Source organism: Meles meles, chromosome 8 (assembly GCF_922984935.1).
Source record: "Meles meles chromosome 8, mMelMel3.1 paternal haplotype, whole genome shotgun sequence".
In the NCBI taxonomy this organism is placed as follows: Eukaryota; Metazoa; Chordata; class Mammalia; order Carnivora; family Mustelidae; genus Meles; species Meles meles.
The window spans coordinates 8,894,576-8,907,507 of NC_060073.1; the positions used below are offsets into that span (position 1 = coordinate 8,894,576).

The 12,932-nt window shown below is 62.8% G+C and overlaps 1 protein-coding gene across 4 annotated transcripts in view; it reads left to right on the forward strand.

Moving 5' to 3' along the window:
• The first annotated feature begins 1,591 nt into the window (after positions 1–1,591).
• AHNAK (AHNAK nucleoprotein) overlaps positions 1,592–12,932 on the forward strand; it is a 30,712-nt gene continuing 19,371 nt past the window's right edge. For all 4 annotated transcript variants that reach the window (XM_046015531.1, XM_046015535.1, XM_046015532.1 and 1 more), the window contains exons 1-4: positions 1,592–1,749; positions 11,701–11,799; positions 12,099–12,255; positions 12,693–12,880. In XM_046015531.1, coding sequence (XP_045871487.1) covers positions 12,099–12,255; positions 12,693–12,880 — 345 coding nt within the window. In that variant the 5' untranslated portion in view covers positions 1,592–1,749; positions 11,701–11,799. The remainder of the gene's footprint in view (positions 1,750–11,700; positions 11,800–12,098; positions 12,256–12,692; positions 12,881–12,932) is intronic.

The following is a 12,932-nucleotide window of genomic DNA, read 5'->3' on the forward strand; positions in this document are numbered from 1 at the left end:
GGGGTACAGAACAAAATGGAGGAAGCACTGCGCTGGAAAGCCTGGGTTTGTGATGTGTGTGGCGGGGCTGCCGTGGGTTTGCATCCCTATCTGGGTGCCTCTGTGTGTGTGTGTGTGTGTGAGAGAGACGGGGGGGGGGGGGGGGGGGGGAGAACGCACTTGCACACAGGAGTGAGAGACGGAGAGAGATACAGAATGCGGGTGCCCAAGTCTCTGCTTTGTCTGTCTTTGCGTGTCTATGCCTGTCTGAACGTCTACACGTGCGTCTCCACCTTTCTGCGCCCATTGTATGAGTCTGGGCATAGCTAGGACTTCTTTGCCGTGTCTTCCCTCCCCCATGGCCTGTGCTGGTAACTGGACCTGGGACACAGCCCCCAGGGCTGGCAGCAGACTTGGCTGCTGGGTATTTTTAGCCTGTAAACATGTTTGCCATTTCAGAGGACAGGGCCTCAGGTCTCGGCCCCAGCCCACTCACGATCTTGCGGTGAAGAGGGCGCTCCTGCCTGGAGCCGGGTCTTCTGGGGGGGGCCTCCAGCCTGGGGGTCTTCCTTCCTCAGCATTTGGGAAAGAAGGAACACTTCCTTGATGTGGATAGTGGGTGGCCACCTAGGAGAGGGGATAAGAGGATTCGTGGGGGAGAAGAGAATGGGAGTGTAGAAGGGGGGCCGGGTAGCCAGAAGGTCCCCCCTCCCACACCCCATCATTAACCGGTTAATAAAGTCTCGTGGAGTTAGAAGTGGCTGTGGGAAATGGCAGTAAACCTGGAAACAGCGTCCTTGCAAGTGGGAAGGTGGGGGAAGGGCTCGAGTCAGAAGTGGGTAAGTAGAGGCAAGGCTGGAGCTCCCGTTTCCCTCAGGAGCCCGGGGAGGAGGGTGGGCTGCGGGCCTGACGCCCGAGTCGCGGCAGCGACAGGAGCAGCCCCGTGGTGCGTGGGGCACTGATGACTCCACGTGGACACCCTAACTCCAGGGGTGGGGCCAGCGTCTACAGACCGGTTTTTTGTGGCGGGGGAGCTATGGGGGGGGGCTTAGAAAGGGGGGTGGTGGCGAGAAATGGGCGCGGCTGCATGAAGCTTGGGAACCAAATGAGGGGACTGGGGCCTGGGATTTGAAGTTTAGATGCCTGGGTTGGGAGAAAACTCAAAGGTCTGAGTCAGGCTGGTGGTCGCCTCCCCAAGGGTCGAATCCCCAAGCACCCGCGCCCCCCCAGCCGCTTTCTGAACCTCTTGGTCCTTCTTGCAAAATGAGCTGATTCGCAGTTCTAGGTGGGAGGATGAGCCTCAGGGAACTTCGAGGAGTTTCTGGTCGGGGAGACCACACACTGAAAATGTTGGGGGGCAGATCCAGGCGCGGGCCAGAGCAGGGGGCACTGGAGGGGGGGATAAGGCAGCCCTCAGACGCGCGACGCCCCCTCGTTTCCGCGCCCCCCAGCGCCCTCTCCCCCCAACCCCCCAGCCGCCCTCCTGGGTCCGTGTCGGGTCTGCCCGCTGGCCCGTCCCAGCCCCACTCCGGCCCCGCCCGGCCCCGCCCTCTCCCCACTGCTCCGGGCAGACCCGCCCGCCCGAGCCGGAGTTACAAGAGCCGCCTCCGCGCGCGGGGGCCCGGCCACTCGGAGCAGCTCCGCCGCGGGGACTGCACCGCCCGCCCTGCCGGACCCGCCCCGACCAGGGCTCGCCGCCTGCGGCAGCCGCAGCACCGCGACCTGGGGCCCCGCGCGGGCTATGGCTGTGCCCCGGGGCTGAGCGCGCAGGTAGGGACACCGGGCGCACCGCGACGCGGGGGGGACGCGACTCCGAGAACGGGTGGGGGGAGGTGGGTTTCAGGGCGGGGGCGAGGCGCTTGGGCCGGGCGCACTGCGGGGATTCAGTGTAGAGCAAGCGGGGCAGCCCGGGGCCGCGCGGGGAGGCGACGCGTCGCGTCCTGGGAGCCAGACTCTGCCTCCGGAGTTGGGGCGCAAGTTGGGCAAAGTTGGAAAATCGCTCCGAAGCGGGTATTGCTCCAGCCCTTATTTCTCTCGAGGGCTGAGTGTTGGTTCTGTTGCACGGCCCGGCGCGCGGTTCCTAGCCTGGGGGTCCCCTGTGGATCCCCGTCCCATCCCCTCCTTCTCCTTGGGGCGGCGGCTCAAGCGCACCGCTCCCGCTCCTATTCCGTGTTTACTGGAGAAGTTTCCGAGGTCGCAGTCGCGGCCCATCGGCCCCTCCCGGAGCCCCCGCGCCCCTTCCGCGGTCCCTCCCCGCGCCCCACACCTCCGCCTCTACTGAGCGTCCGGAGTCCTCCCGGCCCCACCCAGTTCTGTACCACCAGCTTCTCCCTTTCTCAGCCCCCCTCCAGCTGCCCCGCCCTAGTCTGGCCCCTCCGCGTCCCCCGCTCCAGAAGTCTCCCTTCTTCCCCCACGGCCGCGCTGCCTGAAGTTTGCAGCTCGCCTCGGGGCCGGACGGGTGGGAGTGGGGGTGGGGGGCGTAATTAGGGAGATTCCAGCGCTGGGGTGGGCGGGGGGGGGGGCACTGTGCGGCGGCCCGGCCCCCGGCACCGCCCCTTCCCATTCGGGGGCGGCGCGCTCTCCCCTACCCCACTCCCAAACCCGTCCGGGCGGGATGGCCCCCGCCCCAGCGCCTGGCACGGCGCCAGCAGCCTGAGGAATGTGGTGGTTGGAGCCGCTGACTAATTCAAACCAGAACTCGGGGGGGAGTGGTGAGGGGCGAAGGGGAGGGGGAGGAAGGGGCTGTGTACGGGAGGTGGGGGCAGGAGCCGGCTCCGCGCGGGAGGAGGGCTTAGCCGCCGTCTCTGTACCAGCGATGCGCTCCAGGGGACGGGGTTGGGGGACGGGGTCCGGCGGTGGAGTTGGAAAGGCCGAGGGTTTAGGGTGTGTTTGGAGAGCCGTGTTATGTAAGGCTTTCCCAGGCGGGGAGAGGGTGTGCAGTGGGTGAGGGCCTGGCCCTCCATGGCTGGCCCGGGCGCCCCCTGCAGTGCCAGGGCCCGGGATGTGGGGGTGCAGCCCTGGGCGGCGCTGGCCACGAGGGACACGTGGGGTCTGAGCAGGCCTGGCGGTGATCCTTGCGTGGGAGGGGAGCCGAGTGGGCACACGGGGCACCTCGCAGCTCGGGCTGGGCGCCTGCACCAGGTGGGGAACGGCCCTGGCGCCTTTGCACAATGTGGTGTGCGTGGTGTGGGCTCTCGCCTTTCACTGGGTGTGGCTGCAGAGACGGGGTGGTGGGTGCCTCCAGGGAGCCCGCGGAGGCTGCTCAGAGCCTTGCTCCGTGCAGTGGATTTATGGAAAGGCGGATTTATGGAAAGGGACCATCCCCTGTTGGGGGGGGGGGGGGAATCCTTAGAGAGTGACCTGGAGTTTGGGAGAGAAAAGGAGTGGGATATTTACCTCTGTATCCCTGGCGCAGCGCTGGGCTCCCAATAATTGGCTTTGAAACAGTTTCCCTTGTTAGGATCCAGCCTCCCATGGCAGGGATCACTTGCCCTTCCTCGCGGGGTCCAGCACTGCTAGCCACTGGGCTGGTTTCACCGGACCCAGTGAGAGCTTGGGGGCTAGAGTGATAGGTGAAGGCTGGGCGTTGGGGGTGGGGAGCAAGGAGGAGACTGAAGGTGCTTGGGAAGGCATTTTCAGGCCTCCACACTAAAGTAGGGGCGCAGATTCTGCTTTCCTCTCCATCTTTGCCTCTGCCCCGCCTTGAGGGAAATCCCTGGGGCAGGGTGTGGCACTCACTTCCTTTCCGAGGCGGAACGGGGAGGCTTCCTTCTCCTTGACCCAGAGGGATGATGGGTTGGGCCAGCACAGGGGTCGGTAAGTGTGCAGAGTGGGGAGCAGAAGGGCGCCCCAGGCTTAGGGGGTATGTCCTTGCTCTGAGCGTGAGCTGCGGTATGAAGGAGGTGGGATGGGCCAGGGAAGGGAGAGGACCTGGGACCTCTTCCTCCCAGTGAGAGCTGGGCTAGCAGAGGACACAGGGTCTGCAAGCTTCAAAATAGGGACTGGAGGGCATCTCAGCCCCTCTCTAAGGCTTTGTCCTGAGGCAGGAACATTGGTCATCCGACAGGGTCACGTGAAGCACCACGTCCGTCATGCAGGGCTTCGTGCTGGGGGTTCGGGAGGGCTTCGCGGTGAGTCAGGGGTCCTGGTCTGGGCAACCCGTTGAAGAGATAACCCCACAGAGCTGGGACTTGTGTCAGCCAGGCTTAGTCCAGGGCCCAGGGTGAGACCCGAGAGAGTAAATCATGGAGGCGGCCAGCAGCAGACAAGGGCAGGGAAAGGGCTGGGGGTCTCCAGGGTCGCCTGAGTCCCAGAGAGGCCCCGGGTGGAGGTGACCAGGCATTGCCTGGCTAGATTCTTTGGCTCAACTTGGAATCGGCTGGCTGGCGCTTGGTGGAGACGCTGCCAGAGCCTGAGCAGCTGGTTTGAGAGGTTGGGGCAAAGCTGTGGGGGTGGAGAGGCGTGTGGGGCTCGGGGGTGTGGTCACCACCTTCCTCAGAACTTGGGAACCGCCTGGGGACAGAGACATACCTGGAGAGCTAGTCCTACTCGTGATGGGAACGCTCCCACTGCAGGCTCTCCCCCGCCCCCTCCACCGCTCTCCAACACCCCCAAGTTTCTCTCCCTGGAGCTGGGCTGACCTGCTGCCTGGGCCTGAGGAGGGGAAGGGAGGGAGCTGCTGGAGAAGGTCTAGAATGTGCTGGCTTCAGTCAGGTGGTGGTGGCGGCCATGTCTAGGGCCTTTTGCTCTCTCTTCGTCCCCCATGGGTTTCATCCAGGCTCGCAGGGAGCTGGCCTGTGACCATCCTGTTGGCGCTCCAGGTCTTCCTGGGCAAGCTCAGTTTCCTCCGTGCGTGGTGGCCAGGGGAGCGAGGGGGCTCCTGCGTGGATGGGCCACGGTGGTGCATGTGCGGTGGTGCATGTGCGCATGAGTTTGATAGAGCCCCTCTCCACCCCCAGTTCCCACCAGGAGGACTCCTGGGCTGTTGCAGCTGCGGGTCTCACTTGCATCCAGGTGGCGCCGTTTCATGGTGGTCTTGCCTCCCTTTGACCCCTGGTGTCTTAGCGGTGAGGTGTGATTACCCGCGGGAGGGTGTGCCTCTGGCTGTGCATGGGGGTCCTGGATGTGTCACTCTGCTTGCGCCAGGGGCTTCCAGGGCTGGGGACAGTGGTGGGTCTCCGGCCTGGTGCTGGAGGTTGCGCAGGGGCTGTAGGTAGGGGCCAGAGTCGGTTTCTGCGTCCTGAACAGCTTCTGGGCCCTGGAGTTTGTATCCAGAGGTCCTTAGGAGGGCGAGGCTAGCTCTGGGAACGAAGCCCTGGCTGAGTGATGCCGAGAGGTGCTGCACACGGCTGGTCGGGGAGGGGCATCCTGTCCTGTCCCTGGAGGCCGGAGCGGAGATTCTAGGGGAAGGGGAAGTGCCTGGAGCTGATCCCGGCTCCGTGTCCTGGCTAGGCTGGGGGGCGGCTCCTTGGCCGCTGCGGAGCGGCGGGGGCCTGGCCCTGCGCCCCTGCACTGGCGGGGTCTGGCCGCTGGGCGGAGAGCTCGCCTGTGGTTGGGGAGTTTCTGCACCCCGGCAGCTCCGGGCTGTCATCTTCCCCCAGGGGGAGACGGAGCATTCTTCTTCACCACCCCTGCCCCACAGAGGGTGCCAAGGCCAGACTTGCTGTCTTAGTCCCAGCGGTCCTGGGGAAAGTCTCGCTCTTCCCGGGTTGTGTGGCCAGGGGCGGGGACTTGCGGCTGGATAATGGGCTGCTGTCCTGTCCCCTGTCACAAGGAGGAGGGGAGTCTCTCTTGGTCATGGGAGGAAGAGGGAATCTCCCTGCTTGCTGGAAGAGAGAACTTGGAGCTTGCTCCGGGGGTTTGGGAGGAAGCGGTGTGCGAGGGCCAGTGGGGAGAGGTGGAGAAAGGTGTAAGGGAGGGACCCAGAGATCAGCTGTCCTGTGGGGTCTGAGTGGGCTCCCCTGGACGTTGAGGTGGGGGTCCCCTGCTAGGGCTGACCTGGAGGAGAGGGCTGGAGTGACTCCCTGCTGGTGGGAGTTGTGGGGGGGCCCAATGGCCCAGGTGGCCAGGGAACAAGGAGCTAGGCGCACACAGGTAGAGGGAGACACGGACTCCGGGCACCAGGCTGGCAGGTATAGGCGCCTACCATGATGGGCAGGTCCTGGGGCTGCCCAGACAGGTGTGTGTTGGGAGCTGGGGAAGGCGGGGCTGTGGGCCTGCTCAGGGCTGGGAGGAGTGGGGAACGGGGCTGATGAGCGTGTCGGAGTGCACACGGCGTGTGCGCGTCCTCGTCCATCTTTCTGGGAATGTCCCTCCGGTGCCCAGGTCGCCTGTGTTTTGCAGCGTGTTTGTCATACTCTGCCTGATAATCCCACCGCCCCCAGCACACAACATGCCCCTTGGGCTGAACCCCCCCAGGATGAGCTGAGTGTAAAAGTTCTCCATGGCCGGCTTTGACTCTGGAGATCACCGAGCTGTTCTCCCCCGATTCGAACAGGGCATGCTGTTTTCCAGACAGAGCTCTGGACCTCCACGGAGGTCTGTTTGGAGGCTTGGGCCCCGGAAGCGAACCCAGCCCTGTGTGGGACAAGGGTCTATGCTGTTGTGGCTGTTCCCGTTCCCCAGTGAGTGGAAGCACGTGTCTTGCCCTGCTGGTGCCTTTCTCTGGAGTGGGGCTTGTGTCCCGCAAGCCCCAGAGGGGACGACCCTCCTGGCCTTCACTTGCTGGGGCCCCAGAGAGCCTGGCGGTGAGCTGGGGTCTGTGTGGCTCTGGATTTCTGACTCCGGGGACCTCAGATCCTGGCTTCCAGGATGCCTGGGACTCTGTCCATCCGGGTGTGCTGTCCCCAAGCTGCTGGCCAGGAAGTGGCTGGTGTGTGGGCACAGGAGACTGGTGGGCACTTGCCCTCCCTCCTGCTGCTTGTGGCCCTTGAAAGGCATCACGGCTCTCTGGGTGAGTCTCCTGGTGCTCCCGGAGTCTCTGGGTCCCCCAGGGGAATCTCAGCTCCTCCCTTTCTCCAGGTTTACGCCCGTCCCTGAGGCTCTCTCCCAGCATGTCTCCCTCTAGGTGTGCATGGAGGTCCCTCCGCCGCCCTGTGGGTGTCTTTCTGGCCCTCCTGCATGTAGGTCTCTGTCTTCCGTGTACCTCGCGTGTGCACTCCTCCACTCAAGAAAAGACTGTTTGCTCTGTCGTCGCCGAGTCCGAGAAGCCTGGGCTCGCATCTCAACCCCAGTTCACACTTGGGCAAGTCATCTTCCTGCTGGAGGCCTGTCGCTGCGTCTCTAAAATAAGCACATTATTAACCACGTAGGGTTGTCTGGGGTCCGTGAGACGCCCGGCGTGGAACTGCAGGAGCTCGGCCAAGTCTGTTGAGGGTTCTCTCTCCATGCAGGGCTTTCTCTTCCTGTTTGCTGTCTGGTGTTTATGGGAGTAGAACACCCCTCTGGGTGTGTCTCCCTTTTCTTTGAAGGTCCTTTGCGCTCGTCCTGTTAGAAGCGTTGGGGACTTTCCCTCTGGTGGAGGTCCCTACCTGGGGGGTGAGTCACTTCGTTCTTCCTGGCTCACGAGGTGCTTCTCCCTGGCTTGTGCAGACGGTGGGTCTGATCACTCCTGGGCCTGCCATCGTGCGGGGTAGAAGTCCCATTGCTATCGGTGTCCTCCCTGCGGTGGGGGGAGCACTTCTGTCTCCCGTGGAGCGTCACCTCCCGTGTCCGTCGTGCTGGGCATATGCTAAGACTTGCGCCCCTCGGGTGTATGTCTTCGGGTTTGGCGGACAGAGGCCTGGAGGCCCACGGGCTTGTCTCTCCGGCAGTGGGGCCTCTGCCGGTTCCCGTCATCTTGACACCGAAGGCCATTTTTGGCCGCAGCGGCAATTAGGTTGGGCCCCCTCCCTGGCTGACTTCATACTGGCTCTTGGGGTTGGAAGGGGCTCTGTTCCCTAAGGGCAGGGGAGGGGGAAATATGCTCCTTTGGACGCCACCCCTGGCCTAGACCCTCTGTCGTGGGCAAGGAGTCTGCTTCCCGGATCTGCCTACGTTTCACCCCTGCCACCGCTCCCCCCGTTCCGCAGAGGTGGTGCACATCCTTTACGCAGGTTTTTTTTTTTTTTTAATTTTATGTATTTATTTGAGAGAGAGAGCGTGTGTACAGGAGAAGGGAGCGGGGCAGAGGGAGAGGGAGAAGCAGACTACCCCCGCCCCAAGCAGGGAGCCTGATGCGGGGCTCGATCCCAGGACTCCGAGATTGAGACCTGAGCCAAAGGCAGACGCCTTACTGACTGAGCCACCCAGGGGCCCCCTCTTCGCAGTTTTGAATTGACAGGATGGCCTCGTTCTTCTCTCACTGCTTCTGGCCTGAGTTCTGCTGTCCCCACAGTCTCTGACTCACAGACGGAGTGGACATCCCATCTCGCACGTTCTCTGCCCTCGAGGCAGCCCTCTGCCTAGAGGGTCCCCATTCCAGTCCCTCCCATCACCAAGGATACTTACTGCGAGCCAGTATCAGGTGGACCTCGGGGTGGGGAGCCGGCAGACCAGGGTTCTGGGGCCCGGGCACTGTCCTGTCCTCACCTTTCTGGACCTCCCCTTCTCCGTCTGGAAATACCAGACAGTGCCGTCCCCGCAGGGCTTTCCGCAGTGGCAGAAACGTTCCACATCTGCCGTGTCTACTATGGTAGCCCTTCTGTGAGCTACCATATTAGCTCTTGAATTGTGGTGAGCTCTTGAAACGTGGCTACTGCAGGCAGTAAACTAACAATGCAGTTTCACTTAATTTAAATTTAAGTAGCCACGTGTAACTACCACGTCAGCAGCATGGCTGTGAGGTGTCTTCTAGCTCCAAAGACTTACGACACTTGGCCAAATGTGCAGAATTCTCCAGAGTTCCAAAGACCCTCTTTTGGGTAGCCACAGGGCAGGACCCTTGGTCGCCGGGGAAGCCCGGCATCACCTGACTTACGTAGGAGAAGAAGGGTCCGTCTGGGCTTGGTACAGGCTCTGAAGACGTGGGAGAGACTGAGCGCTGGGACTCAGATGCAGAAAATAGACCCTTCCCACCCTGATCTTGAATCCCCTCCCTTAGCACCCCTGTGTGCAGCCACCCATCCAGGTGGCCTCCAGAGCAGAGGGGAGGGAAGGAAGTTGCTCAGAGCCCTGGGCCAGGGCTGGCAGAGCGGTTGGCAGCCCCTCCTGGCCAGGAAGCCAGCGGGTGCCCTGTCGGGGCCAACCTGCAGCCCCCGGTCCCATGGCTCATGTTCTCAGGGGCTGTGGACCCTTCACCACTCACGAGGGCTTTCTCCCCCACTTCTGAGCTGTTGGCTAGAGGTGCGTAGCAAGTCCCTTCTGAGCCTCTGAGCTGTGCTCCTGGGGACTCCTGGCCTGGGGCTCTATCCTCAGGAGCTGGCCGGGAAGCCGACTGCCTGTCTCCACCGGGGCTCAGCCCCTCTGGCGCTGGGGGCTCTGGCCAACGAAGCACTTTGTCCACGGGATTTTAGGCGTGACCCTTTGCATGTCTGGAGCTGCTGCAGCCTCCGTGACTCACTGGGAAGGAGGGAGGGTGGGGACGAGCTGTGGGCGAGGGTGAGCTGGCGCGCTATCTCCGCCCCTACTGGCTGGGGACCAGGATGCTGGGCCAAGAGAAGGGGCCTGCTCCAGGAGGGGAGCTAGGCTGGCTGGTGGCTTCAGAGAGCTGAGAAGCCCTCGGGCTGGAAGCCTTTCCTTCCCTGCCCTGCCTGGCTCCCTGTCAGCAGGGCTGGCTTCTTGGTGCTGGACACTGGGGGCAGGCGCCTTAACGTCGTGGCTTTGCTGTTTGCTGGGGTCCGTGTGACTTCCCCTAGTGGCTACTGGCCTGGAGGGGAAGAGGTGATTCCCTAGATCACCCCTGTGCCAATAGGCCGCTCGGCTCACTGGCTTACCGTCAGTGGCTCTGCTCGCCTCCTAGGCAGCGCCCATGTCCTAAATTCTGCATGTGTGAGTTCAGAGGGTGGAGGACTGGGGGTCCAGCTGCTGTCTCCGCCCATGCTGTGTGATCAGCCTGACGCCAGAGCTGCGGCGACCCATGAATTTCCGGGGGATCCAGTCCTGTCCTCAGAGGCAAACAAACTCTAACGCCTTCAAGAGAATTGGCAGATAATAGGTTCTCTTTGCCCTGTTCTTTCCTTCTATATTTCATCCCCCCCAGGAGGCTCTCCAACCTTCTAGAACATTCTGAGGCTAAATGGGTCACACCCAGAGCACCTTGCTCATAATTTATATCCAGGGCAGGAACGGAGTCTTTTAAATCTTTGCATCTGGCACATGGAGCACAGTCAGTGAGCACTGGGAGGACGGGCAGGTGAAGCTCGTGACCGTCTCACGCAGCGCACGGCGCAGGGCGGGGCTGAGCGGAGTCGGTCCCTTGCCTGTTCCTTCACTGTGGTCGCTCTGGTGCTGGCTGTGCGGGAGGCCAGCAGCATGCCTGTATTTATCGATCGTTGCCTAAGTTCTGAAAGTCAACAGCTTCCGGGTGGGGCTCTGGGCGAGGCCCTGCCTGAGCTTTAGCATTCCCCGCCTGGTTTCACAGACCGGCTTCTGGATGACTCTGGCCCTGCTGTTCTGCGTGGGTGGCCTTAGGCCGGGGCTGTTTCCAGAGTCCTGCCTCGTGTCTTCCCAGGGCAGCTCTGCAGCTGATAGCTCATCCTGTGGCCGGAGGGCATCTTTGCTCCTGAGTGCCGGCACCTAGGGGGGCTGGCTCGGGGCGCTGTGTGGGCAGCCAGATGGGCCCTGACTCACCGTGTCCCCGAGGCGGCCCAGCTGCATTCGAGCCTCTGGGGCGTGGGCTGGCTCTGGGGGTGGCGGTGTTGGGGCTTCTTTTGTTCAGCCCGTTGCACCTGGAGCTCCCAGCTGGCGAGGGTCCCCCTGGTCCTAAGGACCGGGTTGGATCAGGTGACAGCCTCTCTGTTTGTCAGCAGGGGAGGGAGGGCACTGCCGTTCCGGCTTTTAGGCCTCCAGCACTGGAGACACCGAGAAGAGGAGTCTCACGCTGGTTAAGGCTGCCGACCTGGTGTGCTGTAGGGGAGAGTGTTGCAGACTCAGAGCCCAGGGGTGGTGGCACGCTCATTGCAGACCTCACATCTCAGTCTCTCCATCTGTAAAACGGGGACATGGTCTCCTTCCTGGAGCCCTTATAAAGAACTACTGAGAATGGGTGTTTTGTGAAACTCGTGGGCACCTGGGCTTTTTCATACCCGCGCGCTCTCTCTCTCCTTCCCTCCTCAGGGAGATCCTGCATCCTCTCCATTTTCACAGAGGAGGAGATGATGGTCACAGAAGTTGAGTGACTTGGCGAGGGACACACAGCCGGGAGGGTGCAGAGCCCGGGTTTATTTTATTTTTATTTTTTTAAGATCTTATTTATTTATTTGAGAGAGAGAGGGAGAGAGGGCTTGAGAGCAGAGGCAGAAGCAGGCTCCCTGCTGAGCTGGGAGCCCGACATGGGGCTCGATCCCAGGACCCCGGGATCACGATCCGAGCCAAAGGCAGATGCTTTGCTGACTTGAACCACCCAGGGGCCCCAGAGCAAGGGTCGATACCAGGGTTTATATCTGAGTCTGGCCTCCCCGAGCCCCGTCTCCGCGATCCCAGGTTGGAGAGTCATGTATGAATGAATGGCGTTGGAGTAGGGCAAGGTTGGGGTTTCGGTGTAGCCCCGGTTGAGCGTGAGCATCTCTGTCTCCTTCTCCCTAGACTGTGTGACCGAAATTCCCGACGAGAGAGACTGAGAAGAGAGGAAGGAGGGGCGGGCTCCTGGCAAGGCATCTGCTCCTGAACTGAGTCCTGCAAAAGGTCTGTGGGAGGGAGGGTGTGGTGGAGGGGAGGGGTGAGGGGAGGGGGCATGGGACCAAGGGTGGGCGGCATGGGGAGGTGGGGCCCGCTGGAAGGGGTGAGGGGCTGGTTGTTGCTGAGGTTGGCCGCAGCCAGTGTCCGCTTGCCACGGGGACCACTTCCATGGCAGAAGCGGCGGGGCCGCGTCACCCTGCGGGGGTTCACAGCACTGGCGGGCCTCGGCTTTCTCGTCTCCTCATGCCTCCTCATGCTCTCGAGCCCCCGCTGTCCTGAGCCCCCGCTTCCTTACCTCACCCCAGATGGAGAAGGAAGAGGACACGACCCGGGAGCTGCTGCTGCCCAACTGGCAGGGCAGCGGCTCCCACGGGCTGACCATCGCCCAGAGGGACGACGGCGTCTTTGTGCAGGAGGTGATGCGGAACTCCCCTGCGGCCCGCACGGGGGTGGTCAAGGAGGGTGAGTCACCTCAGGGTGCGGGCTGGGTGCTGGGGTGGTCTGGCTGAGGGGGGCGTGGCGGGAAGGCCACAGGGACTGTGGAGGCGCCGGTCCCAGTGACATCAGGACGGTCGGTACCCAGGCCCCACCCTCCCCTCCCCTGCCCGCTCCGTGTCACTTGATCCGCACAGTCCTCAGGGACAGCGGTTGCGGAGGGTGGTGGACACATCATCCTTAGTGCCCACTCCACTACCCAGGAACTCTGCTGCTTTGGGCGAGTTAGTGGGCCTCCCTACGCCTTATTTTTCCTCATCTGTGCAATGGGTATTACCACACCCGTAGGCTTGTCACCACACGCAGTAAATGCAAGTCAGCTCGAGGGCCCAGCCTGTGGTGGTCGTGTGCTGTTCTCCCGAGACCCCGCGGGTCTCACCTGCTTCTTGCTCCGCCCCGCTCAGGGGACCAGATTGTGGGTGCCACCATCTACTTCGACAACCTGCAGTCAGGCGAGGTGACCCAGCTGCTGAACACCATGGGACACCACACCGTGGGCCTGAAGCTGCATCGCAAGGGGGACCGCTCCCCTGAGCCTGGCCAGACCTGGACCCACGAAGTCTTCAGCTCCCAAAGCTCCGAGGTGGTTTTGGTGAGTGTCTGGCCGGCCTGTCCGTGCCCTAACCACCCGCCCCCCCCCCCCA